This window comes from Lampetra planeri, chromosome 22 (assembly GCF_965212315.1).
Source record: "Lampetra planeri chromosome 22, kcLamPlan1.2.h2, whole genome shotgun sequence".
Classification (NCBI taxonomy): domain Eukaryota; kingdom Metazoa; phylum Chordata; class Hyperoartia; order Petromyzontiformes; family Petromyzontidae; genus Lampetra; species Lampetra planeri.
In genome coordinates this window covers 12,548,689-12,576,178 of record NC_136128.1, presented here as the reverse complement: position 1 = coordinate 12,576,178, position 27,490 = coordinate 12,548,689, and the positions used below count along the sequence as shown (strand labels likewise).

General features: G+C 50.7%; 1 protein-coding gene across 4 annotated transcripts in view; it reads left to right on the top strand.

Annotated features, from left to right (window-relative positions):
- LOC144725064 (receptor-type tyrosine-protein phosphatase kappa-like) overlaps positions 1–27,490 on the top strand; it is a 201,470-nt gene that overhangs the window by 155,742 nt on the left and 18,238 nt on the right. For all 4 annotated transcript variants that reach the window (XM_078604519.1, XM_078604518.1, XM_078604520.1 and 1 more), the window contains 7 exons: positions 590–687; positions 4,171–4,287; positions 7,005–7,159; positions 10,597–10,732; positions 15,680–15,829; positions 16,579–16,752; positions 20,606–20,737. In XM_078604519.1, the coding sequence (XP_078460645.1) occupies positions 590–687; positions 4,171–4,287; positions 7,005–7,159; positions 10,597–10,732; positions 15,680–15,829; positions 16,579–16,752; positions 20,606–20,737 (962 nt within the window). The remainder of the gene's footprint in view (positions 1–589; positions 688–4,170; positions 4,288–7,004; positions 7,160–10,596; positions 10,733–15,679; positions 15,830–16,578; positions 16,753–20,605; positions 20,738–27,490) is intronic.

Here is a 27,490-nt window from a genome sequence, read left to right as displayed (position 1 = left end):
CTATTGAGGCTCTACGGGGGATCTGTGTCTTTGTACACGTGTGGATTGTAGTCTCGTGGGTCGCGTGGTGTGCTCGGAGCTTGGTGACTCGAGTTCGAGGTCCACTCAGAGCCAAACATGAGCGAATATTTGACCTGGTCCTGGGTAGTGAATATCCTGGGCCTCCCCGAGATCGACGCGGCCTCAAATCACTACATGGTGCCGTGTATCAACATCAGCACTGGGGAGACAGAGGTGGCCGGGGGTGCTGCTTTGCCACCAACACTTGGGGTTCCGTGCTCACAAGCAGCACTTGCTTGAAAAAGTCTGTTGAGACTAAATTTTGATTTAAAGCTTTCGTGACTGCAGGGATTCATCTTCTTGGTTCTTTCGGTAAAGTCACGTAGAAGGGAAATAATAAAATACTAAAAATAAAACATAATAAAATAATTCTCACGACGTTTCGGCCACAACGCAAGCAGCCGTCCTCAGGTGAAGAACAGGTCTGTCGGGAAAACAGCGTCTGAATGATTATTTTATTATGTTTTATTTTTATTATTTTATTATTTCACTTCTGTTGAGACTATACGGGGGATCTTTGTCTGTGCAGGCCCGATGCAAGAGACGGTGTACGACTTCTGGCGGATGGTGTGGCAGGAGAAATCGGCCAGCATCGTGATGGTCACCAACCTGGTGGAGGTTGGCAGGGTGAGTACAGCCTCGGCCTTCCGGCTCTTTGGCCTCTCCCGTGCAGAGCCGCCTTTTCTTTCATTTCACTTTCCTCATATTTCCATGAGGGAAAATTATTTTACATCGCCAAGATAATGTTTTGGCAGAGAATATGTCACGCTACGCAAATTTTTTTTTTTATCGTTTATCTTTCGAGTTTGTTTACGAGGGTCTGCATTTAATTGGGGGTCGCTGGACAATTTCTGGAGTTTAGCATGCGTGACATCCTGGCATGGCATCATGCACAACTGAAACTCGCAATGGTTGCGAGTTATAACACGAGGCCAATTTATTTTAAACCCCCCCCCACTGCATCTGTCCAAACAGCAGTATACATGGGTACACAACAGTTAGTCGATTGACAGGTGACGCGTGGTGTGGCAAAGTGTGGGTATTCTACTTCTACCAAGACATCTGGGAAAGTAGGCAGACCCAACACCATCGAGAGAAGCTCCCTGGAGGGGCTCTCTGGCGCTCCCTCTAGTGGAGGCTTTTCCGCGAGCAGTGGCGTGAGCAGGAAATTGCAGGGCTGCTCCTTAACCTTTTTAGCAGCCGTGAAGGTGTCGAGCTTCATCGGTTTGCGCATTTTGTCCGAGGAGCTCTCGGACGAGCGGAGCTAATCGCGCACGTCTCTGTCCAGCCGCTGAGTGAGATCATTGCCAGCTGCGGCTGGAGCTGTTTAAACCTTGACGATGCTCGCTCTGAGTTTGACGGATAATTTGAGCTGCTAGGCGAGCGCGGTTAGCGAGCCGCTGTCGCCGCCTGCGCCCCCGCGGGCCGTGCGGCTCGACGTGCGCGTGGATTCGCACGGCCGCGACGCGCCGTCCTCGCCGTGCCCGAGTTGCCTCGTCTAAAGCTCGCCGGAGACCAGCGGCCGATCGCTTGGCGGATATTAAGGACGCTGCCACGGCGGTGCAACGATTAGCGCAATGGATTCAAATTCTTGGTTCTTTCGGTAAAGTCACGTAGAAGGGAAATAATAAAATCATAAAAATATAAAACAATACAATTCTCACGACGTTTCGACTGCAACACAAGCAATCATCATCAGGTGATTTTTATTTTTTATTTTTTTCTATTTATCTTGCTGTGGATTTCGCACCTGATGATGATAGCTTGTGTTGCAGTCGAAACGTCGTGATAATTTTATTGTTTTATATTTTTATTATTGTATTATTTCCCTCATACGTGACTTTACCGAAAGAATCAAGAATATGAATCCCTGCAGTCACGAAAGCTTTAAATCAAATTTTAGCGCAATGGACTTAAAATCCGTTCCATTCGATCTCCCGGCACGGCAGTTGAAAGAACGGTGCAAGGTTCTTAAATGCCTCCTGTCCCTGTCCACCCGGCCGTTTAAACGGATACGCCATGGTAAGTGATCTCAGCAGTTCCGGCACGGTGGGGTAACGCATAAGTGATCCCACCTCTTCCAGGACTTGTAGCCAGAGGGGCTTTCTAGAGCTCCCCGTCGTGGATGCCCTTCCTGCAGCAGTGGTGCGAAGAAGCAGAGCCAGGGCTGCACCTTTACCTTGATACAGATATAATGTTCCATTTGTAGAAACAAATTAGCAGCACCGTTGATTGAATTCTATTTGCCTCGGTGTAGCTGTTCAAACGAAGCCGGTAGCTTTCTTTGCAAATGGAGATTGTAATGGTGGTGTGTGTAATACATTCTGTAACTCAGTTTGCTCTTTAACAATTAATTCTCAACGCGTGTTCTCCAAAAGTCATTTTCTAATTCTTGTGGTGAGCTCTTGACTCGCACTCACTCCCACTTAGTTGCATTGTGTTGCAAATCATTTTGGGAGCAACGCGTTATGTGCCGAGCGCACAGAAGTAAGCTTAACAAATGAAAACATAAAAATCTAGACGCGCGCAAATGCGACCGGTGATTACAGCTAATTGCCAGCAGCGATGATGAGTATCGCAAACGACTGATTATATCAAGATGCTCCGCGACTGCCAAGACCCAAGTTGACCGAAAGCACGGAATGTTGTTTTTTCTTCACGGATTACTGCACCACCTCGTTTATAGTTAATATCCAGTCAACCTAAAACGCCCTAATGAACAGCGGAAATCCATCATTTTATTTTTCCATGGAAGTGCCCCGGCAGTCGAGCGCTATGTGTTGCTAGATTTCACGATAATCCTTTAAAAAAAAAGTTTAACCATTCACCAGCTCGATGTTGGTCATTCCAACACATGGCTCAGGGTTCCTTTGAATCCAAGCACACCATGCTCCTGCACTCCGACACGCTTTTGTGATTGAGGATCACGATCGCAACCAAAGCGCTCTTCTTCATTACCGCTGCGTAGCCATCCGACGGGTGCTTTGATTGTGCCGCGTGTCGTTCGGCACGATGTCCGACGTTTCGCTCGGCATGTGGGGAGCTTCTTCGGGATTTTCTGTGATTGTGAAGACCAAAAGACCCTTGGCGAAGTGTCGGACATCGTGCCGACACCAGCATGTGGTACAGCACGGAAACGCCACAGAGGGTTATGCTTTCCTGAATTCCTCAACGAAAGCAGAGTAAAACTAATATACAAGCTTGTTTACCACAACTCGCGGAATACGTGTCCAGGCTGGATTACTTCAAGGAAACAGCCTTGAACATTGGCGGAGCCGGTTAAAAGTATTTCGTTTTCCACTGTATAACCAAGCCGTGCCAAGGCCATGGCTCTGGTGCCACCAATTGTTTTTGTCCCACTCCAAAACTCAAGACATGTTACTGATATCACGAGCAATGAACGAGCCTCGTCAACCAGGCCACTGGCCCTGCTTGGCCCTGAAACAGGTGCAGATGTCATAGTTTGGTTCTGGCTCGGCTCGACATATAGCCAATGGAAAAACCACTCGTACCGGGAGGGTCGCGTGCTGCATATGGCTGTAATGCATCAGTGAAAAGAGGTTAATACACGTCACATGTGTGCCAGCAAGCCACGTAGAGGAGCACGCTTGATCGTATGAGGCCAGCTGGCTGCTTGCTATGGGGAGGGAGGGTTCCGCATGGCACAGGCATGCAGGGAGAGCAGAAAGAAAGCATCTAAAGCCGGAACATTGACTACGGAACGTGGCGTTATGCTGCATGCGCACGGACAGCTGTTTGTCAGTCCACTGCTGGATGATAGACGGGCGCGCATGGAGCCAGCTGAAGGAAACCGGGGCCAACTCGCGTCTCCGCGGCGCTAGGGTGAGTGACGTGGTTGATTGAAAGCATCCAAAGAGCTCCCATTTGCCGGCCATTACACCGCTCGTCCCAGTCGACGAAGGCCCCCACTCCGTGCCGCAGCCACGGTCGGGGCTCCGCTGTCCGGTAGCGAAAGACCGTGTGCGGCTTTACCTGGGTATTTATTTATTTAAGTCACGGTTGCCGAGAACAGGTACGACGGCAGCGTTCTACCATTTCTTGGCCTCGGCAAAGCGGTGCGAGCGCTCGTGCCGCGTTCTGTGTTCGCAGGTGAAGTGCTACAAGTACTGGCCGGAGGACGAGCAGGTGCACGGCGACCTCACCGTCTCGCTCGTGCACACCGAGCTGCTGGCCGAATACGTCATCCGCACGTTCACCGTGGAGAGGGTGCGTGTGCGTGTGTGCGTGCGCATGCGCGTGCATGTGCGTGCGTGTCCCAGCAGCTACGACGCTCTGTGGCCACGGCCGGTGGTGCCCACGTGGGCTTGGGTCGGCCCCGTAGCTTGGGATGGGGTGGGGGGGGGTGTCTGGAGGGGGCTGGATGAGCCCCTCCCCCTTCTAAATTATTGTTGTCGAGCCAAATAATGTTGGCACTTTATTCAGAGGGTCGATTGGACGAAGTGAATTGGTGCAGTTAATTAGTGCAACAGATTCCCAAAGCCACGTGCTGCAGTGAGAATGCAAGCCCAATGTTGACTTCATCTACATGTGTCAACCATAACAGAGTACACTGTTGGTGGGAGCGATTTGAGCATTAAAACAACGGCCTCGCTGAGTTGTTAATATCCCACGCTAGAGCATAGTGTAGCAGCAGCATGTTCGCCACTTTTTAAATTGAGCGCACTGACTACGGATAAAATATGCCCTGCACAATATTGTATATAGAGACCTGCACACACTTACAAACACATATACATTTTTAGAGAATAAGATGGCTGATAAAGAAATTATGCAGATAAATATTGGTTCATCATTGGTGGACGTCACTGGTAATTTGGCCAAAGATGATGAGGATCTGGCACCACGACAATGGATTCTGTACTCTATTTTTGCGCAGCTTTGAGTGTCACCCTTTTGTACGCGCCTGCGGGTGGTACCCCAGAAGCCATACACTCGTTCATGGGAATTTGTCAAACATTGCAACGCAGCAGCAGCACCTTCCTGAAAATGTGCTGGGATTCAGTAAAGGTTTGTTATCATCATGCGCCATTGTCAGTCCACTACTCGATGGTCTCCCCAAGCCACTGCCACCTCTCCCTGTCATGCAAAGTTACAGCATCTCCCTAGCACCTGCACGTGAATGGATTTCATCGCTCCATCTCCAAGGTGGGGTCTTTTCGATTGCATTCCGTTCCTTGACCGCCACTCCATGATTAGTCTTCACAGTGGGGCCATCATCCCTTCGAGTGAGGGCGTCTGGCTCAAGTCCTGCTCTCTTATGACGCAATAGATGTGTTTACTGGGATGCATTACGAGGAATGATGATGATGACGATGTTGTGTTTATTATACACATGCACGCGGCCTGCATTGAATGTGTGCGGTGAGTAATGATTGCATAATGGTTTGAATAGTGGAACCGTTGCAGATATTCATTCTACGTAGATAGAGTGAAGAGGGGTATTTGCGTTCAGGCGGTGACACAATGATGAAAACCTTGACACGGGTGATGAATGCTGCGAATGCACCACACAAATAATAAGTAAATAATTCTGCAGGCCACTGCACAATGCTGCGAACATCGACCAAGGCCACGACTTGGAAAAATACTTCTTTGCATATAAAAACGGCACTCAATTTGCACACACACTCACACATACACTCAGCAAAGACAAAGATGTTCAGTGTAGCCTTATACACTGGCTGGGGAAAGTGCCATTCGTGAGAACCGATTTAGGCCGGCACAGCACACAAGGGGGGTGATGTGGCCAGTACCATGGACGGCCACCTCCGTCTCGCCAGTGGTGATGTTTACATGCCGCACCAGGCGCTCGATTGAGGTCGAATTGACCTCGGGGAGGCCCAGAACAGGTCAAGATAAGCCCGTCACTGATGCTGTCTGTGACTGGGAATTAAGCCCAGGAAGCCAGGTCCATCATTCGGTTTGTGTCCACCTCTCTCACCTCACTCAATACAGATGCATGCACACCCAAAAAGGCAAATGCTGAAATCCTCCCTGTAGCCTACATAGATTGTTGAGGCAAGAGCTGTTGGTGAGCACCTATTAAGGCCAGCACATTGCACAAAGGGCTGGGTGTTACCAGCTCCACTCCCGATAACTTCTGTGTCCCCAGTGCTGATCTTTACACAAAGCATCGGCAAATCATTTCAGGCTCTTGACCTAGGGGAGGCACCTATGAAAAGGTCGGGACAGCGCACGAGTGAGTGGTATGGCCAGAATAAAAAACGAACACGGATATACGCATTCACGAGTACGCGCGCACGCACCACATCGCAGTTTGTCAGATGCTCTCAAACCACCCAGCACGGAATCGTGTTTTTTTTTTTCCACGGCGCATTTCGGTTTTATTTTTCAAAACAAGAACTGAAGCGTGACCCTGCACAGGTCGCCCACTTTCAGGCGACCAACACACGCACACACACATACACACGCACACACACACACAAAGATAAAAGACAAAGATCCCCCGTATAGACTTAACAGACTGTAGGGGCAAGTGCTGTTAGCGAGCACCTATGAAGGCCGGAACGGTAAACGAGGGGGTGGGTGGCCAGCACCACGCCCGACCGCCTTTGTCTCCCTAGCGGCGATGTTTACACACCGCTCATTTGAGGCTGAGTCGACCTAGGGGAGGCCCAGGACCGGTTCAGATAATCGTCACTGGTGTTTGCCGTGAGCAGGAATTGAACCCGGGTCGCCAGGTTCATAGTGCAGCGCGCTAACCACTACACTACCGCTCCCCATCCACACACACACACATACACACGCACATAAAACGGGTCGATAATTCCATCGGCGTCTGAGGAATGTTCAAAGACACCGGCGCAGGCGGCCTCGCTGCACCCCCTCACCCCATCCCCTCCCTGGGTGGCGCTCGGTGGTGGACGGGGCCGTGGACGTGTGTCGCCCGTGCGCGCGTGCAGACGGGATACTTTGAAGTGCAGGAGGTGAAGCAGTTCCACTTCACGGGCTGGCCTGACCACGGCGTCCCCTACTACGCCACGGGGCTGCTCGCCTTCATCCGCCGCGTGCGCAGCCTCAACCCGCCTGAGGCCGGCCCGGTCGTCGTCCACTGCAGGTGCTCCCTCCCGCCCCGCCCCTCGCAGCGCTCCGGGTCTCTCTGCTGTGGCGCGGTGCTGAGCGCGCTCCGCCGCGAACCCCCGCGATCTGAGTTTTCGAGTGATGTCTGCACCCGCCTTGGGGTCTCGCATCCGCCCTTGCCCGACCCGCACTGACCGGCGTGGTGAAGTATGGTCAAATAATCCCGATGACGGAGGCCCACGTCCAACGGTGGGTTGAGAAAAGGTTACACGCTGAGCATCCTGAGTGCCGTCATCATCCCTCGGCACGGTTGAGCATGGTGAGCACTCGGATGGGAGACTGCCTGAGTATCCCACAGTGCTGCAGCATCTGTAAAGCGATCTGTGCAGAGCTTTTGGTGATATCCCCTCACATTCATGGCTCTCGTCATCTGGTTTTCTCCTACATGCGAAGGGATCGCATTGGCCAAACATCCCAATACAGGACCCTCTTAAAAAGAAGGTCTTGAGACTCTGCGTGGCTTGCTGGTATCGTGCATTATTATTATTATGCTGAATCACACTGTGCTCGTTCCATTACTCACCAACATGTGCAGCTATGTCGGTATTTCCCAACCACGTCTATCGTTCCATCTCTCTTTTGGTTGTTCCTTCCCGGCTGTCATTCCATCACGAGCTCTATCTGTGCCCCCCCCCCCACTCCGTAATAACAGGCGAGGCCCCGAGTCTGTCTTGTTGCATCACGGCCCTATCAGATGGAACGCTGCTATTTCTCGCACAGTGCGAACACGAATCTTCAATATATCAGCGCTGAGCTGAATTATGCAAAAAAAACATTTGCCCATGTTTGAATTTAACCGTTTTTTTCTCCCAATGCAATTCAACAAACAGCAGATATATTTCCACGTGGCCTTCTGTAATGGAAATCTGCGCAGTTCTGATGTGGAACTGGCAGCGCTGGTATCTTCGGCACTAATATGGGCCTGACTGTCCACTTTGCTAAGCGTGAAACGCATGGGTGGCAGGGAGACAGCACAGCAAGCAGGCCCTGGGTTTGATTGCCGACCATGGTGCTTTTCAATGCTGGGTTTTTGTAAAGAGTATTGGGTTTGTTCTCTTATTTTCCTCATACAATGTAAGTGGTATTGGTTCAACATCCCAATGCTGAAACTTTAACTGCAAATTACTCAATTGGGATTACACGCAGCAGCAACATCGCCCCCTACCGCGACAAATTTGTAGGACCCCCCTGAAAAAGAGACTTTGTGAGGCTTTTCTGGGTAAAGTGTATCTAAATATATATTTAAATCGGGAGCTGTAAACAAAATGTGAGCAAGCCACCCCGTGGCGGCTGGAAGGTTTAACTCCTGGCTGGGTGGTGGCGGGCGGTTGGGGCGCGGTCGGCGCTTTCTATGGAGGGAGGGGCTCATTTGCATTTGCCTGTCTCGATGCAAGTGACCCTTGGAACGGTGGTTTGTTATTGGCCAGGGTTCTAATTAATTGCGCTCCATGGCTTAATTTTTCCGCTCACTCTGTTGGAGGCGTTTAAATTTGCCATTGAGATGCCGACATTGGGGCAGTGAGACCGAGCGCCCTATATTTCGATTTTTTTACTCATCAATTCTGAATAGATTGTAAATAATAAAGTAAAAAAATAATTCAAAATGTATTTAAAAATCCATGTTTTTTTTTTTCTACTTTCTACTTTCAAACAGGTTTTTCTTAAACTTTTTTTTAAGGATACATCCCTAGACGGATACATGATTTAAAAATTAATTTTAATAAGGATACATTCTTAAGAGGATATATGATTTAAAAGTACATTTCTTAGAGAATTGTCGAGGTGAAGCACCACCGCTAATGTCCGCTTCGTACAGACCCAGCCGCCACCGTCAAGCACCAGTGGAGAAAACGAGCTGCAGGTGCACGCCGCCTCAGTGGCCACAGATTGTAGCTGCCGCTGCCCTTTGTGGTGACTTGGCCCAAATGGAATGGGCGTCGAGGCTGCAATCCAAATCGGATTTGTTCAAATGCACTGAAAATCAATGGCCATTCTCGGCTAACATTTTGAAGGGAGTTGTGGTTTTGAAGCTGCGATGAGGCCATGTCATCGGTGTCTGTGCAGGTGCACAAATATAGCTTTGAGGAGACCTCGGCTTTGAGGCCGACACACGAGGTTGAAATATCACGACGCGTTCCGTCGAAAACCCACGGCAATTTATGTAATTCTGAGGCAGTATTGATTGTGTGAGTGCAGAGGCAGTGCCGCGGTTGGCGCTCTGCGCTACGAACCCGGCGACCCAAGTTTGATTCCTGCTCATGGCCATCACCAGTGACGATTATCTGAAGCGGTCCTCGGCCTTTCCTAGCTCGACTCAGCCTCAAATGAGTAACTGGTGCGATGTGTGAACATTTCCGCTATGGAGATAAATGCGGCCAGGCGTGGTGTTGGCCACCCATCCCCTCGTATATTGTGCGAAATTGGAACTGGTAATGGACCTCCCCTTGGTTAACTCCGCATTAAATGAGACTGTGTGTGGTACGTAAACATTGCTACTGGAGTCTTGTGCTGAACTCACACTCCCCTTGTGTCATCCAGGCCTTATAGGTGGCCGCTAACCACACTTCGCCCAACAGTCTATGTAGGCTACACGGGGGAGCTTTGTCTTTTAGTGTGTGGAGAAGGGTGGTGGCTATGAGATGAATGCTTCCCCGGCACGCTTTCAACTCTGCTCAGGATCAGGATCTGTGTTTATCCTGCAGGAGGAATCCGACGAGCTTATGAAGCTCTATTTCACAGATGTCCAGTCAGGGTGGGTCAGAAAGTTACAACAACAAACACGACAAAAACACGATAGGAGTGAAAATTATACGAATGGTGCCATGGATATCAGTGGGAAAGTCTTGTTTGTGCTCTCCGCCTGCCACGAGTCTCTTCCTACTCGGGTAAAGGCACAGCCCTGCAATGTCTTTCACAAGGCACTGCTGGCGGAAGAGTCTCCACAGAGCCCCCTCTAAAGGGTATTTGGCCCACTCTTCAACGCCGAGGAGGGAGCACTCAAACTTTACCCCCCCCCCCCACGACAGACCGTGGGACATCCATCTATTCAGGGTGGACAAGAGGCAAAGTCACTTTAAGACACTCGCCCATCGTTCGTATGCCGTTCCGGGAGATGAAATCGAAGCGGCGACCTTTGGATTGCGACAGGGCCCCCTTCTCACTTGAATCGGTCCAAAATTAATCAACGCTGGAGCCTTCCAAACATGGCAGCTGGCTTGTGCGGTGGCCGTTACGCCACCACCTCACCTCACTGCGCCGCCAAAAACAGCCCATTGCCCAACAGCGCTTGTTCCAAATGGAGAGTTTGACATTTTTCTGCGTGTGTGTCTTTACAGTACAGTATTTGCATGTGCTTATCTGCATGTGGGTCTGTGCACGCACACGTGTGTGTGTGCGGTGTAACGGTGTGCGCAGTGCGGGTGCCGGCCGTACCGGCTGCTTCATCGTCATCGACATGATGCTGGAGATGGCCGAGGGGGAGGCCGTGGTCGACATCTACAACTGCGTTCGCGAGCTGCGGGCCCAGCGCGTCAACATGGTGCAGACCGAGGTGCGTCCTGCACTTCCGCACAGCGCCGCACACGAAGGTCCCCCGTGTAGCCTACACAGGCTGTTGGGGCAAGTGCTGTTAGCGAGCACCATTGAAGGCCGGCACAACGCACGAGGGGGTGGGTGGCCAGCACCATGCCCGGCCGCCTTTGTCTCCCCAGTGGCGTCGTTTACACATCGACCTAGGGGAGGCCCAGGATCGGTTCATATAATCGTCGTTGATGTTGGTCGTAGGCGGGAATCGAACTTGAGTCGCCGGGTTCGTAGCATGGAGCGCTAACCGCTTCACTACTGCTCCCCATACACATACACACGTCCACACACGCATGTGTATAATGGGGCCAGTGCTGTCATTTATATGGAGTTTGTTTAGTTCTGTGACTGGGTGAGAACTCACGAGACCCAGGAACGAGTCATTCACAAGTGGGACTTGGGTCACCACAACAACAAAAGCAAAGCAAATTAAATAAAGTACAGCAATGAACTGGATTGTATATAGCGACAGCCATGGAGTTTGAGAGCCGACCAATATGCAGTCATTAAATGTGGAATATAAATAGTTAGCTGACATTAGCTATGTTAAGCTATAAAAACGGCTAATGGTTTATTAAGCTTAATGGGTGGAGTGGTGGCGCAGTGGTTAGCACCCTCTGCTATGAACATGGCGACCTGAGTTTGGATCTCGGCCACAGTCAACATCAGTGGCGAGTGATATCTGAGCTGGTTCGAACGTGGTGAAGTATGGTCAAGCGTACTGCCCTGGCGGAGACAAAGGGGCCACGAATACCCCCCAACACTAGCATGGCATGGGAAAGCCTTCATCAAGGGCTGTAAATTAATACACAAATGTTAATGCAGTAATTACAAATTATGTCTATGCATTGTTCTCAAAACATCATTACTTGCCCTGGTATGTTTGCAAAATATGTACAAAATAGAATTCACAGCCTTTTATCAATCCACTACTGGATGAAGGACTCCCCATGGTTATTTGACCATATTTCACTGCGGCAGTCAGTGTGGGTTGTTGATGGTGGGTGGGGTCATCAGCCATGGCCAGGAATTGAACTGATCGACCGGTTTGTTAGCGCAGGTCGCTAATCGCCGCCCCACCGTTCGGCGCCAGTATGCATCTACGTACACAAATATACACGCGCTTGGACACGACATGTGAGCACGTGCATGCACACGCATGTAATTACGGTTTCTAATTCAAAGATGTAATTATGTGCTGTTGCAGCCGACTGCTGCAGACAATGATCGCCACTGCCCAACAAACACCCTCATTTTGCTAACCTAATCAGTGAGGAAGGTAATGTGGTCACATAGACCATAATGCAATTGATTACACCTTAATGTCCGATTTGCCTACCCCTTTGATTTACAAAAAAGTGCCACCAGCCTCATGTCCTCTGTAATTTGACAACACTAAGGTGGCGGGTAGGTGGGTGGGTGTCTCTGCGAGAGATCTTCGCGTAAATCAGCCGGGCTGTCTGCGCTGCCCGGAACATGTTTCCCCACGAGCGCACCTGAAACACGCTGGCGTGTGTCTGTGTGTCTGTGTGGTTGGGCTGTGTGTCTGTGTGGTTGGGCTGTGTGTCTGTGTGCGTGTGTCTGTGTGTCTGTGTGTGCGTGTGTCTGTGTATCTGTCTAGTTGGGCTGTGTGTCTGTGTGTCTGTGTGGTTGGGCTGTGTGTCTGTGTGGTTGGGCTGTGTGTCTGTGTGCGTGTGTCTGTGTGTCTGTGTGTCTGTGTGCGTGTGTCTGTGTGTCTGTCTAGTTGGGTTGTGTGTCTGTGTGTCTGTGTGGTTGGGCTGTGTGTCTGTGTGGTTGGGCTGTGTGCGTGTGTCTGTGTGTCTGCGTGTCTGCGTGTCAGCGTGTTTGTGTATTTTGGCTGTGTTTGCGTGGATGTGTATTATGGCTGTGTGCGCGTGTCTGTGTTTTATGGCTGTGGCTGCATGTCTGCGTAGTTGGACTGTGTGTGCCTGTCTGCGTGTCTGTCTAGTTGGGCTGGGTGCGCGTGTCTGCGTGTCAGCGTGTCTGTGTATTTTGAGTACAAATGAGCAGCTCGACGCGAGCGGCAGTCTTCTGTGATGCTAATTATTTATAATGGGCTTAATACATAATGCCACTTACAATTTCACAGTACAAATTGCCTGGGCCATTTCATACTGTTCTCCTGGATCATTCATTATTGTCTGATGCTCTTTAGCAAGGGGCCACAGGTGGTATAGTAGATCAGAAATTGTCTCATTTATGTGGCCAACCTCCTCTGCCACATAAGTGGAGCAGTGGCAAGGTTTGAAAGAGGATGGTAATTGCGTTCATTTATAAAAGTTGAAAGGGCTCGCAAGCAGGAGTCCACTCCCAATGATGTAAATTTCACATTTGTGTATTTTCCTTTTTTCTTTTGCTCTCCACATAAATGGGTTTTGTCAGATGAAAAGTTATTTTAACTTAAAATAATAAAAATAATAATAATGCAGCTTTCAAAAGGAGACGTTTAACTCAGGGGCGACATGGCCTCAGAGCCGGACCCGAGACTCTCCTTCATAGATCCGCGTCATCGTCTTCCTCCTCCTCCTCGTGCAATCGCAACATCCAGCGTAGGATAGTAAAATAAATAATTATCTACTTTTGAATGGATGGAGCCTCCATTTAAATATAATATTAGTCAGTCCCTACAAATACGGCGTGCTTAATGTCATTTCTACGTGTGTGTGTGTGCGCGTGCGCTCTTCCGTGCTGTTATTGTCTCCCAAAGTGAACTCCCGGCGTTCCTGAGGGTTAAGTGAAACGGATGCAGGCCGCTCTGTGCTTTCATTAACAATGGGTGGGGGGGGGGGGTCGTTTGTGGGCGGACGGCGGAGTTGTCCAGCGCTTGGTGCACAATGCCCTCCGAGTGTCGGCCTGCAAATATTCAGCGCCGCCCAGGAAGAGAGCTCGGCCATCGGTCATTTTAGCACAGGCAGGACTGGGTGGATGGTCCGTGTCGTCCACGGGGACTCGTGGTCGACGACCGCGGTGGCACTGCAGGGGGAGAGATGAGATCAGGGGGAAGAGCGGAGCGAGCGGTCACGGTGGTGAAGATGGCTTGCTAGCGAGTGGTCAGAGTGGCGCTGCAGGGAGAGACGATGATTGAATGGTGATTGTGACAGAGGGAGCGTTACGGCGGACGACCGCTGTGGTACAGAGATAGCGCGGTGAATGGGTCGATGTTATTAGGAGCTGGCGTGCGCATTTGGCACGCGGCTGCCCTTGCTGTTGCACGCACACACAGCTGTTACTCTTCATACCTTGCCTTTCCAAGGGCCTCGTAGGCACCCACTGCTCGCGGGCTTTGGCTGCCACTGCCTCTAATCCTGGATGTTTGCTTGGACAATGTGGCCTCTGAGGTTGCCGTGGTTTGCATTTAATAAGCGGTCAGCCCGTTCGAGGTGCCAGCGAAATAATAAAACTGTAATGTTTAAAACCTCATCAGTATTCCTGGTGTAGTTCCATGTTTGTTTAGCGAATAATTTAGTTTCATGTTTATATTAGTTAACAGCGTAACATAAATAAATAATAAAATATGCCGCTCAAATTGCTATCGTACAGTTTTGTTCATGCAGGCTACTGCTAAAGCCACAGTCGCGGTGCACATAGTGATGCCAATTGATCTTTAGTATTGTCAATACACTGCTGGATGGAGGTCTCCCATGTCAGTCACAGGGTTTCTTTGACCATACTTCACCACGTTGGTCAGAATGAGCTAATAAGAGTGTGCTCCGAAACTGGTTCGGATGTCACTCGACCACTGATGTTAGCTGTAGCCAGGAGTCGAACTCAGGTCATGGGGTTTATAGCGAAGTGCGCCAACCACTGTACCACCACTCCACCCCAGTAAGAATGACAATAGCACATAGCGGGTCTGTTGTCGCATGGCGGTGCCTGACTGAGGCTGCGTGGTGAGCGGCAGTGGCGTCACGAGCGGTGGCGTGACCTGTGCTCCAGCGTGGGCTGCGTGCTGCATGCTTGCTCTGTATTGCCGAGTCGACCCGTGCAGTATGCACCCAGGCTGGTACGGGCCCGTGTCAAGCTAATCTTCTTAATGAAACTGCATTGTGAACTCTATTCCGTTGAAATTTGTGCTGAACGCATCGAGAGAGACCAACATGTAATTACAGCGCAGTCGTGGGTTTTTTTTGTATCCAGATCAAAGTCTATCCTAGCTTATAATCAATAACATCGGTGGATTCACACCAGGGATGGAGTGATGAAATCAGCCCGTTTGCAGGTGCTCCGTGCGATTATTGTATCGCACGATCATGAGAGATGGCAACGGTGGCTGCTGCTGCTACTGCTGATTAATCCATACCATAGGTCCCTGGTTCCTTTCGGACATAAATGATCCCTTACTAGACTCTCTGGCATGATATTTATTCGAGTGACATGCCTTACAGACTGACTCGCAGATGAACAACTTGAATGTATGATAATGTGGACGGCTGTATGGTTATTATGAGAGATTCCCGGCATGTCTCAGCAATCACACACAGCCAAGTTCACTTTTTTACAACAGTCTGCGGTGTTTTAATCTGGTCCCTGGACGTGGTAAAAGCAGCCCTGAAATTGCTTGTTGCTGGCAGAAGGCCCTCCACGAGAGAGAGACTGCAGAGGGTATGTGGCAAGGGTTGGAGTCACCAACGCTTTGCCCCACTGCACGCAAACCTTCCGATCGCCTAAACGCTAAACGTAGTGAACCCATTTATGCTGCTGGGGGGGGGGGGGGGGTGGTGGTCATTTAAGAAACTCGCCCCATTGCTTCACCTGTCGCGCCTGGAGATCGAATCAAACCGGCTTGCGGGGGATTGGAGAGAAAATCATGTAAATGAAGAGCGGGGCAGCAAAGGAATCTCGAGCAATGCCCCGGGAGTGAATGCTCGTTTCGTCGTGTGAATGCGACGGGCAGGAGCAGTACGTGTTCATCCACGACGTCATCCTGGAGGCCTGCCTGTGCGGGGACACCGCGGTCCCTGCCGCAGAGTTCCGCTCCGTGTATTACGACCTGGCGAGACTGGACCCCCAAACGCACACCAATCAGATCAAGGAGGAGTTCCTGGTAATGCGATCTCCGCTGCTACATCTCCGATGCATAATTGATCATAAACCGCGTTCTTCATTGTTTTTTTAAGGTGTGTTGGTTTGAAATAATAAATACGGTATGAATTTTTATAGGAAAATATGATATTTCTTCGTAAATATGCAATATTTGCTTTATCCACAGTAAAAGTTGGCTCTGTATTGCCGCCACTTCACGTTAGGTTTTGAATTTTACCTGCGTGGCCTTACAAGGTCATCTGGTAATAAAGTGACCTCGTAATGATCATGTCCAAAGCAAACAGAAAACATCCCTGTGACAAATACCACCTGTTCTGTTTTTTTCTTTCTTTCACGACAATAGTATCTCAATTGTACATCCCGAAATGGAAGTGTACGTTTGGATCTCTAGCAGGGAAGTTGTGACTTTTTGTCCACACAGTAGGCTGGAAGTTATTTTCCACCCACTCTGTGCATGAGAGGAATGTTTGTCATATGACATTTGGGCTGATATTTTAATCCTCAGAGCAGGAATTTAGCCAAATTAGTTGCCAAAACCAAATTTAATGTGGTGGTTTTTTACGTGCAGTCATTGGTGGCTGGGCCGAGACCATTGGCTCACAACACGTGAGAACCCGGTTTAATCACAGGCAGCTGAAACCTGGATTTGAACCCAGGCTCTCAGCGGTGGTGGCTCGGCATTCTGACCTCCGATTTAGGCGGCCGTGTGGGTTTTTAATGACGCTCCGCTTGCGGAATGTCGGTTTGCAGACGCTGAACACTGTGACTCCGGCGCTGCGCGTGGAGGACTGCAGCATCGCGCTGCTGCCCCGCAACAACACCAAGAATCGGCACAAGGAGACGCTGCCACCAGACCGCTGCCTGCCCTTCCTGCTCACGCTGGACGGAGACAGCAGCAACTACATCAACGCCGCCCTCATGGACGTGAGCACCGCACTGATCCGACCCCCCCGCCCCCCCCACCATACTGGCGCTGGGCTAGCCTGGGGTCGTCCTCTACCATGCTAAAAACCCAACACATTCGTCAATAACACAACTCTGGCCCTAAAGGGAAAAAAAGATAATAAACGACGTTTCAGGTGTTGAGCCTTCCTCTGTAGCAATCGATGGAGGTGCCAGAGAAGCTGAGTAATAGTTGGAGAATGCGCTATTTGTCCGTGAGTGTATAATTTGTTATCGTTGTGCTGGGCCATCAGGTCGTGTATAGAACAACCACAAAGGACGTTGGGTGTCACGTCGGAGGTCACATTAGAATGCAGTGAGAGTTCTCGATGCCCGATGCATATGACCCACGACCTTCTGCCAGCTCAGGGAAAGTCGACCCAGGAGGCAAACTGTGTGCCACGCGCAGGTTCCTCGTTTGCTGTAACCATTCCTTCATTATACAATGCTGAGTCGAGGCATCCGCGACACTGGACTTGGGGGTGTGGAGCCACTCGGCCACCGGGCGCGTGCGACGTCGCTAACCCACGCCCGCCGCCACTCTGCGATGGCGAGCACCGCTGCCGTCGGCCGAGCGGCTGCTCCGGGTCGGGGGTCGCTGGAACGCCGAGGTCGCGCGGGGCGACGGCGTCATCTTAGGAACTGACGGCCGCGGCCGACGTGACCCGTCTCCGAACGCGCTGCCGCGGCCTTGACGAGGCTCGGCCCCCCCTGGGTTCGGAGTCGCGACCCTTGCCGTTAGACGATTTGTATCGAATGCCGTGGAGGACGTGGCGCGTTCATCATCCAGAGTGAGAGCCGACGAACGTGAAGGTCTGGGGAGGGGCTTTTATATATTTTATTTGTGGGAATCTCTCGACCGTAACCGTAATTATCGCCAAGTCAAACACCAACTCCGGCGCTGACCCTTGTCCTCGCCCCTCACGCCGAGCGTATTGCTCGTGCCGTGTCGGAGATTGCTGTCTTTGCCTGCTACCCGTTTGAGCGATGCGCTCTGCACCGTCTGGTGCCGTCCCGTCTCCGTAATCTTTAGTCATTTAGTCATTGGGCCGTTTGGCTCAGAAAGGAAAGGTTGCGTGAGTGTATTTTGTCCTTTGGTGGGGGGGCGGGGTTCATCAACTTAGTAGACAGCTAATGGCAGCAAACAGTGGTCCCTGAACATGTGTTCAGCATGTCCCCTTCAGACACCGGGATGGCCAGGGCAATATGTTAACACGCAGATGCGTGCCGTGTGTGTGGAGTAGGGGTGGTGGTGGCGCGCTGGTTTTGGCACTGCGATCTCATCGCCCTTGAACCGGGTTCAATCTCTGGCCTTAGGAATATTTTAACAGGCAGACGCGTGCGGTGTGTGCAGTGTGGTGTGGAGATGGGGGCAGCCGTGGCACTGGTTAGTGCACTGTGTTACAATCCCACTTTCCCTCGGTGTGAATGCTGGCCATGGATAACAACAGTGGCAAATAGTTTCTCAAAAAGTTTGATTGAGTGGGAAAATATGCACAAGTCGGTTGGTGCTGACAATTACTAATTAACCCTGCATGTCACAGGTTCTAATATTAAAAAAAACTCTCGTTAATAAATTTCTTTCAATGAAAATTCAAAGTTAATTTGAATCTGGGACTACAAGGAGACATCGTCATTATGATTGGATGATTAGCAGAATGAATTGTTAGACATCGCAAAGGACTGACACAGATTTTCAGAGGTTTATGTACACGATCAGTCCGTATCGCCTGCTGCGACATTCAGATCGGAAATATGGACATATTGCAAGTGTGGAGAGGTGCATGCTTAGAATTACACTGAGCGACAGGAAAAAGTAATGCAAGGATTAGAGAATATAGGCGAGTTAGAGGCATCATAGTGACTTGGGCAGGACACGTCGCGAGACGGGGTGATGATGGCCAGTGGCTGAGACTAAAGACGGAGTAGCAGCCAAGGGAGAGATCACACCCGAGAGGATGTACCCCGCGTAGAGGGAGCGGTGACATCAGCTCGTGCGAATTGGCGGCTAGGGAAGACCTTCACCCAGCAGTGGATACACTGCGTGATCCGTGACGACGACGATAAAGACATCCATATGTATGCGCAAAATGCCAACTCGGCGAGCATGCGGCTCACTGTCGAAGCCCGCGTATTTTGCTCGGCTGCAAATAAAAAATAAAAAATCCCCAAAAGAGCCCCCGCTGTGCCATGAATGAATTCCCAGGCTCGGCAAAGAGGCGATATCACTAAAGTAGAAACCAGGGACCTCTTACAATCCAAACCGGGCTGCATGAAAGTAATCGACATATGTAATGTAAAGGTGCAGCGCTGCAATTACTTGCTCATGCCACTGTTGGCAGAAGGGTTTCCACTCGAGTTGTAGCCTGATGGCAGAGGAGCTTCCACTTTGTTGTGGCCTGACCATCCCCGTCTTGGAAGAGGTAGAAATACCCACACTGTACCCCACCACGAAGCGACCATTTGTACTGCCGAGTGGACATTTGATAAATATGTGGATTTTTGTTTCGACTTCCACACCAGAAGGTTGCCAGAAGATGGAATCGGACCGGCAGCCGCTAAGTTGCTAACCCGGTGTGCTCACCGTTTGACCACGACGGATAAGTAAATGTTTCATGGAATGCAGCTGCAAAAACATATATGTTGCAATTGTTGCGATAAATGCATTGATTTCTCCGAAGTCCGAAGGCGCATCAGTGTTTATTTCTCGCGCGCAGTAATAGTGCCTCATTGCAGTTTTGTTCCAAAGAACAAACTTGGCGTAACATTGTAGAACTCGCCATAAAAGCCCGAGAAAATTGTAATGACTTTTTTCATGAATAACTAAAAGGAAAAGTGCAGCCTTGGAATTGATTCCTCACGCCGCTGCCTTGGGAGCAGCCTTCGCAAGAGGAGGAGGCTCTGGAGAGCAGCGCCTCCTGGCTGCATTAGGCCTACTCTTCCACGGCGTTTTTCGTGAGACCCTAAAGATGTATCTCTGTATTGGACAATTATATGTCTCTGCTGCAGTGAACATCAATTCCACGTGGAGGATTTATTCATGGGATTTCTGAGGAAGCCATAAATGCGTGCTTGTCTGCTCGTAAGCCCCAATGGCGAAGATCGTTAACCTGGCACGGAGCGATGTACGTGTAGCCGGTGACCAATCCATCCGGAATGTGCCCCATCTCATCAGATCTCAGAACAGACTTTATATGATTGGTTGACAGTGATACACAACAGACTTTATATGATTGGTTAACTGGGATACACAACAGCCTTTATATGCTGTGGCATTACGTGGTGGGCAGCAAAGGGCAGTGTAACGAAGTCCGTTGTTGTGCTGTACTCCTATGTTCACTTGATCTCCTAGTTCAGGCGTAGGGCGCTCACTTCGTAGCGAAGATGCGCGAACCATGACGCCGCCACTGAGCCACCAGATGTGCCGTGAGACACACATAGAACAGGTTGTATAGAAGAGTATATATAATCATACGGGAACGTCACATGTTTAGGATATCTCTTGAATCCAAAATCATTATTAATAAGCATGCCATCTGTATGCATCTACAACTGTTTAATTCAAAAATGTATTTGCATACTTTGAGACTGAGCCTATGAGAGTTCATTGACATTTCCTCGGTTTCTTACCATTTAATTTATTTACTCATATTACTAATTTAGGCACTTTCCTGGGAGGGAAGCTGCCGCGGTGCAATGGTTAGCATCGTGGGCTTGCAATCCAGAGGTCGCCGGTTCGATGCGATTTCCCGGCACGGCAGTTGAAAACAAGGCTACAAGTGTGTAACATCCTCCCGTCTGTGCCCCCCCGCTCGTCCTGTTTGCCTTGTCGCAGAGCTACCACCGCCCGTCGGCGTTCATCGTGACGCAGCACCCGCTGCCCAACACCGTCAAGGACTTCTGGCGCCTCGTGTTCGACTATCGCTGCACCTCGGTCATCGTGCTCAATGAGCTCAACGCCAGCGAGGTAACGCTCGGTCGTGGCTCGGTTGCTGCTCGGTTGTGGCTCGGTCGTGGCTCGGTTGTGTCGGCAGGCCGATGCTGGCGCCAGTGGCACGAGCGAGCAATTGCAGGGCTGCACCTTTGTTATCATTCGTTCTCCATTACCTTATTTCGCGAGGCGTGTCACCATGTCTCCAACCCGCAAAACCCCCGGGATTATCTCTGGCCCGGGGCACCGGTGGCGTTGCGTACGAGGGAGGGGCGAACCCCCCTGAGGCCCCCGTGGCCTCGTTCGCGAGATGTGTTTATCTGCTGCGGGGCGTCCACAATGTCTCCCTGTGACGGACACTAAACCGATTTCGCCAAATCCTCCCGCGGCCAGTGATTGATCGTTTAATATGGTGAGAATTTACATTAAACACAAGTTCATCTTGAAAATGTAAGTTTGAAGATGATGTTAATGTAGGCGCTTGGGGGAGGGAGTGGTGACGCATCGGTTAGCACATCACGTTATTAACCCAGCTACTTGAGTTTGATTTCTGGTCACGGCTAATATCAGTGGCGAGTAAAATGTAAAATCTTAACCAGTTCAAAGCCCTCCCACCCCCTTCAAGAAATCCGCACTGACCAGCATGGTGAAGTATGGTCAAACAACCCCCATGACCAACATAGCAAGGCTGATAATGATGATGAATTTGATTATATGAAGATCTAGATTTGAAGCTTTCGTGACTGCAAGGAATCATATTCTTAGGTTTTTTCGGTAAAGTCACGTAGGTAAAACATCAAAATTAATGAAAATAAAATAAAATAATTTTGATGTTTTACCTACGTGACTTTACCGAAAAAACCTAAGAATATATGAAGATCACCAAGGTTGCTCTCATCACCGTCATTCAAGGTGGCATCCTGATCATCCATATCTGTGTCATCTTTCTCATTATCATCATCATCACCATCACATTCTTTCTGCACGCCGCCATCATTGACATTTATCACAGAGCCACCACCAGAGCTGCCATCGTGCACGTTACTCAGTCCCCGGGTGCACGGCGAAGCTGTGATAGCCACACGATGTCCCGCCACACCCTGGCTACAATCCCAAACGTTTGCATTGCATTGCGCCCTTCCAGTGGGGGGATCGTCATTCCCATGGAACCCTCTGCTCTCAAGTTCCCTATCGAGCCGTTCGGTTCACCGCAGCGTATTTAACAATTGCACTAATGCCCTCTATCCACGGCTGCATTCCCTGCTGATCACTTACTAGCCTCTTCTAATCCCGGGAAGTCTTTCTTCACCCATTCCGCAAATGTGTCGATACCATTAATCTGTCCTGAGCTGCTGTTTCTATAATAGATCCCGCCGCTAATTGCTTTCTAATGCGTTCATTAATTATCCGGCCCCGACACTGCTTCCTGCCATTATTCCGAGTAGCATCGTGAACGACGGCACCGCATCTGTGGGCTCCCACCCCTCCTGCCCCCCATACCCCCCCACCCGCCCCCCATACCCCCCCCCACCTGCCCCCCATTCCCCTCCTACCTGCCCCTCATACCCCCCCACCTGCCCCCCATACCCCCTTCACCTGCCCCCCATACCCCCCTCACCTGCCCCCCATACCCCCCCACCTGCCCCCCACTGTTAAACTCGCCGACACTTGAAAGCCTCTCGCCTACGTACAAAGCGCGCAATTGAAACATTTGAAACATGCCTTATAAATTATTTGGCTGCCATAAATTTCCACGTGATAAGCTACTTAGCTGAGCTATTTGTGGCCAAGTTGCTTCTGAAAAGCAAGCTAATATCTCAGTGGGATTTACCTGGTCAAATAAAAATAGTTTAGATTTATCTGTATTTTTTTTATCTCCAAGTGATTTTCTTACCCTTCCTCTACTTTGCACTCCTGTATTGTTTGTTGTTGTAGCGTTCTGACCCACCCCTACTGGACATTTGTGAATAGAAGCGTTATAGCTCATGGGATTCCTCCAGTATACATACACATGCTGATTCTGTTACCTGGCTTGCGACTCACCGTGGTATGGTAAAATAGGACGCGGTTTGACCAATCCCGCGCCGTCACCGGCGTGGTGAGTTAACAGAGCGAGCTAGAGGCCAAGATACAAGCACACCTCATGTAGGCACAACTCTCATAGAGGCGACACAACGCTTACATGACGCTGATGTGCAAGGCGAAGGGCGACTTCTGATACAAGCACACGACCGTGGATATAAGCGCACATGGCCCTTGCTCCTTAGGGGCGTGCTTGTATACAGCTTCTGCCCTCCTGGTTAATCGCTTTAGCGATGAGAGCGATATTTGCAATATCTGCGTGCGTGTTTAAAAATTCGCTATATTATTTGTTTACGTAAATTCACTTACTTTTTCATTTGGCTTCTGTAGCCTCAAATATTAGAGCGCTACTGCAAGGAGAAGTTGATTATGCGAGCGCAAGAGGCTTTAAATGAGATGCACGGTAGTAACTCGTCGTGCGTTTGTGTCCGGAGACAAACTCTGGTGATCTCGCGGCTGAATGAACGATCCCCGCAGGACCCTCATGGCTTTGCATGATGACACCACGTGGACTGAGAGGCCCCAGGTAGCTCTCCTGGCAGAGTGAGAGGGGCCCTGGCAGAGTGAGAGGGGCCCTGGTAGCTCTCCTGGCAGAGTGAGAGGGGCATTGGCAGAGTGAGAGGGGCCCTGGTAGCTCTCCTGGCAGAGTGAGAGGGGCCCTGGCAGAGTGAGAGGGGCCCTGGTAGCTCTCCTGGCAGAGTGAGAGGGGCCCTGGCAGAGTGAGAGGGGCCCTGGTAGCTCTCCTGGCAGAGTGAGAGGGGCCCTGGCAGAGTGAGAGGGGCCCTGGCAGAGTGAGAGGGGCCCTGGTAGCTCTCCTGGCAGAGTGAGACATTCCCTGGAGCCCTCTGCCGCATATTTTCCAATCGTGCTGTTTGTTGTCGAGCACGATGTCCAACATTTGACTTCACGTGCCGAAAGTGAACTCCATATTGGGTTCCTGACGAAGTTCCTCCAGTTTTTATTTTATTTCTTAAACCACGTGATAATTCTCAGAAACCAGGATATTGTTTCTCATTTGCAAAGGCGACCTGGGTTACCAGAGTAACAAGTGGGGGGGGGGAAACTGAAACATGACACGGAAAATCAAACAAAATCAGTAACCCGAGCAGGCCAACCACGTGACCGGAGAGCGAAACGTCGGGCATCTTTTTTACGACAACAACAACACGCGGCACGACCTGAAAACAAAAGCGCAGCCGCTCAAGCGCGCGAGACCCCGCGCAGCAAAGACGCGCGAAGAGCGGTGCGTGACGGAGCTGCGGCTCTGGAGCAGGATGCTGCTGGCAGCGCTCGCTTTGGAAATGAGCCCGATATACGCGGGGAGAGGTTTTTAAATCTCCCCTGAGTTACGAGCTCACGCCAATCTCCAGGCAGGCCCGGAATGTGCTTAACGATGCTTAATTGGCTGGGGCGCCAGATGAAGGCATTACGGTTCAAGATTGGTCTAACGGCAGGGAGGTAAAGTGGCCACAGTGGGAGGGAGGTTGTGCATCCAAAGAGAAGAGAAATCATGCAATCAGCTCGGAGGCTCGAGGCCACGCTACGTGAATGTGCTGACACCACGGCAGGCCAGCAGAATGCCAAAGCGCACACTCGGTAACACGATTGCACCCAGGGCATGGCCGGAGGTGGGGGCAGCGCTGCAGCCATCACTCCGGGAGAAACCCTGCTCCCCTGTCCCCGCCCCCTCCTCACTGCGCTTTTTTACTGCTCACCACTGCTTACCATGGTAAAGGTGCAGCCCTGCAATTTCCTGCTTGTGTCGCTACTGGTAGAATCCACTCGAATGAGCTCTGTTAAAAGAAGCCAGAGTGACCGAGGTCACCGGCCTGCCGGCAGGGGGCAATGACTGCTGCGGTGTAATCCCAATTGAGTAACTCGCGGTGTCATTTTAGAATTTTCCCAATGTGGCTCATGACACTTGGCCTACTCTTCTGTGGTGGCCAGACCTCCTGGAAGAGTTGGGAGTCACCCACCACGCTGTACCCCACCACACATGACCCGCCAATCCACTAACAGTGGGTGGCACCCATTTACACTGCTGAGTGGGTGGAGGACGGAGCTGGTGGGTGGGGGGGGTGCAGGGGGGTGGTTTAATAAATCTGCGTCATTATTTGACCTGCCGTGCCGGGAGGTAGAACCGAACCGGAGACCCCCGGCCTCACTGCAAGGGGTTCCGCCCGCCATCCTCCTCCCCGGCGGAGCGACGACGACGGTGCCCCCCGCACGCTGCCCGTGCACTCGCAGCTTCCCCCCCCCCCGCCCCACCCCAGACCTTTCCCCAGAAACACGTTTTCTATTTGCAACACCCGCTCGCTCATCAGTGGCCGCGTCGTTAATCATAGAGCGCGACAGAAGCGAGATTATTTTGTTTATGGGATGAGAACGCCAACGGCCCCTGTCCCCACGTCGGCAGTGAATGCGGAGGCAGAGCGCCGTCTCGTCAGTGGCCGGGCGACGGACGCTCCCATCCGGTTGCCTTGAGTTGGGACACCGCCACAGCGGAGCGGTCGGCGCACTGTGGACTCGCGCACCCTCGGAGTCGCCGCTTCGACTCGTCTTCCTCGCATAGAAAATTAAACAAATGGCGCAAGTTTCTTAAATCCTCCAGCCTCTGTCCACCCAGCGATGTACACGGGTGCGCTACGGCGGGTCACGTATAGTAGGGTAAAGTGTGGGTACTCCTCTCAACTCTTCCAAGACGTCCGAACTTTGCGAAAGAGGAGGCCAAAAATACCCTCTGGAGGGTATAAATACCCTCTAGCAGAGGCCGTTCCACCAGCAGCGGCACGAGCGAGCAATTGCAGGGCTGCACCTTTACCACTTAATTTTTTAAGCTCACAGTTAACTCTTGGTGGCCTCCTGGTAACAGCTTTATTCTTCAAATGTGAGCGCCCGAGGGGGGAAGACGGCGGGTTATTCATCACGTTGACTCAAATGCCACCGGGCGCATCCGTGCTGCTGTGCGCCGGACGCCGGGGCGCAGCGTGAAATATCACCGGCGTGAGCGCGGGAGAGCAGCGCGAGGGCGGTGGGCTTCAGTCCAACAGCGGCGCTTGTTAAACACACATTCGGTGGCCGGGCCTCACTCACGTTCCTTCCGCCTCCTCCTCCTCCTGGCATTGCCCACACCTTTAGAGAGCCCTGCTGCTGCTGCTGATTCGTTCCGAAACACAACAAACTGAATATTTAATTTCGATGTAAAGCTTTCGTGACTGCAGGGATTCATCTTCTTGATTCTTTTGGTAAAGTCACGTAGAATGGAAATAATGAAATAATAAAAATAAAGCATAATAAAATGATTATAATAAAATAATATTATAATGTTTTATTTTTATTTATTTATTATTTCCATTTTATGTGACTTTACCGAAAGAACCAAGAAAATAAACTGAATATTAATTACATTTAATACGTTTGTGTCATATCATAATACTTTTGTGGAGGGGTGGTGCAGTGGTTAGCACTGTAGTACGCAGAGGTGTGGACTCGAGTCATGTGACTTGGACTCGAGTCAGACTCGAGTCATGAATTTGATGACTTGCGACTCGACTTGGACTTGCATAACAATGACTTTGTCCCACCTCTGGTAGTACGAACCGACGAGTTTGATTCCCGGCCAGGGCTGACATCAGTGGTGAGTTGCATCTGGACTCCCCTTCACCGCCCCCCAGTGAGCAGTGTGGCGAGGTTTAATACGTGGCGTGGGAAGGCCTTCATCCAGCAATGGATTGAGAGAGGGTTGTACATTTTTTTTTGTATAATTGCCAAGAATTTACATTTGTTTTTACTTCAGTCTCGACAAACCCTCCCTTCTAAAACATCAAACGCTATGAATTACAAACCTAAGCAATAAGGGATATGTTCGTGTGGCTGGGCAATGCTTGGGTTCTGCAGAATAATTTCACTGTTTTACTATCAAAGACTGAGAGCACAACATGTGTTCATCTTAGCACAAGGATGTCTGAGCAAACTGACCTCTTATCAGCTCTATTAAGTGAATCTCTACATACAAATAACACCGCACAGTCAGATAGAGACTTCTATCAGGGATGCCTCCGAACTTGTTTGTCAAGGCAGGCTGGAAAGACAAATTTCAAGAAATCGATGACAAACGACAATTACACCGCGTTCCGAAGGCATCGGTGCTGTAGATGACGGAGTGTGTGGCCGCTAGCGGCGTGAGGAGTTGGGTCCCTGCCCCGGCTTGTAACCACGACGACTCGGAGTTCACCATCGGCCTTCATCCACGGTCGCGCCTGCGAGGAAATTCTGCTTTTATCCCCTCGCAGTGCTCATTTGTGTAGCGGGTGGCAGAGCGAGCCCGGGTGCCCTGGCCCTCGCCTCTCTGATCCCCTGCAATTGGCAGGCGAGGATCGTTCGCCGCCACACAGATTTGTGAAATTCCCAACCCTCCCGCTGGGCTGTGACGTGGCCAAGGAGTTTGCGGTACGGCGAGTGGGCTCGCGAACCTGTCTCTGCGGACTTGTGATCGGAAACCCCCTCATCTGCACGGTGGGCTTCTCCTGACACACAATTTATTTTGGCATGCAAAATATTTAACAAGGAATTGAATGGCACCGGCCACACACTCTGATGCAGCACCCTCCTGGAAGGAGGCTGGGGACGCTGTCTAAATAAACGACATCACTTTGACACGTGGCAGGAGGCTTTTGCGACCAATATCAATATAATCCATAATAGAGG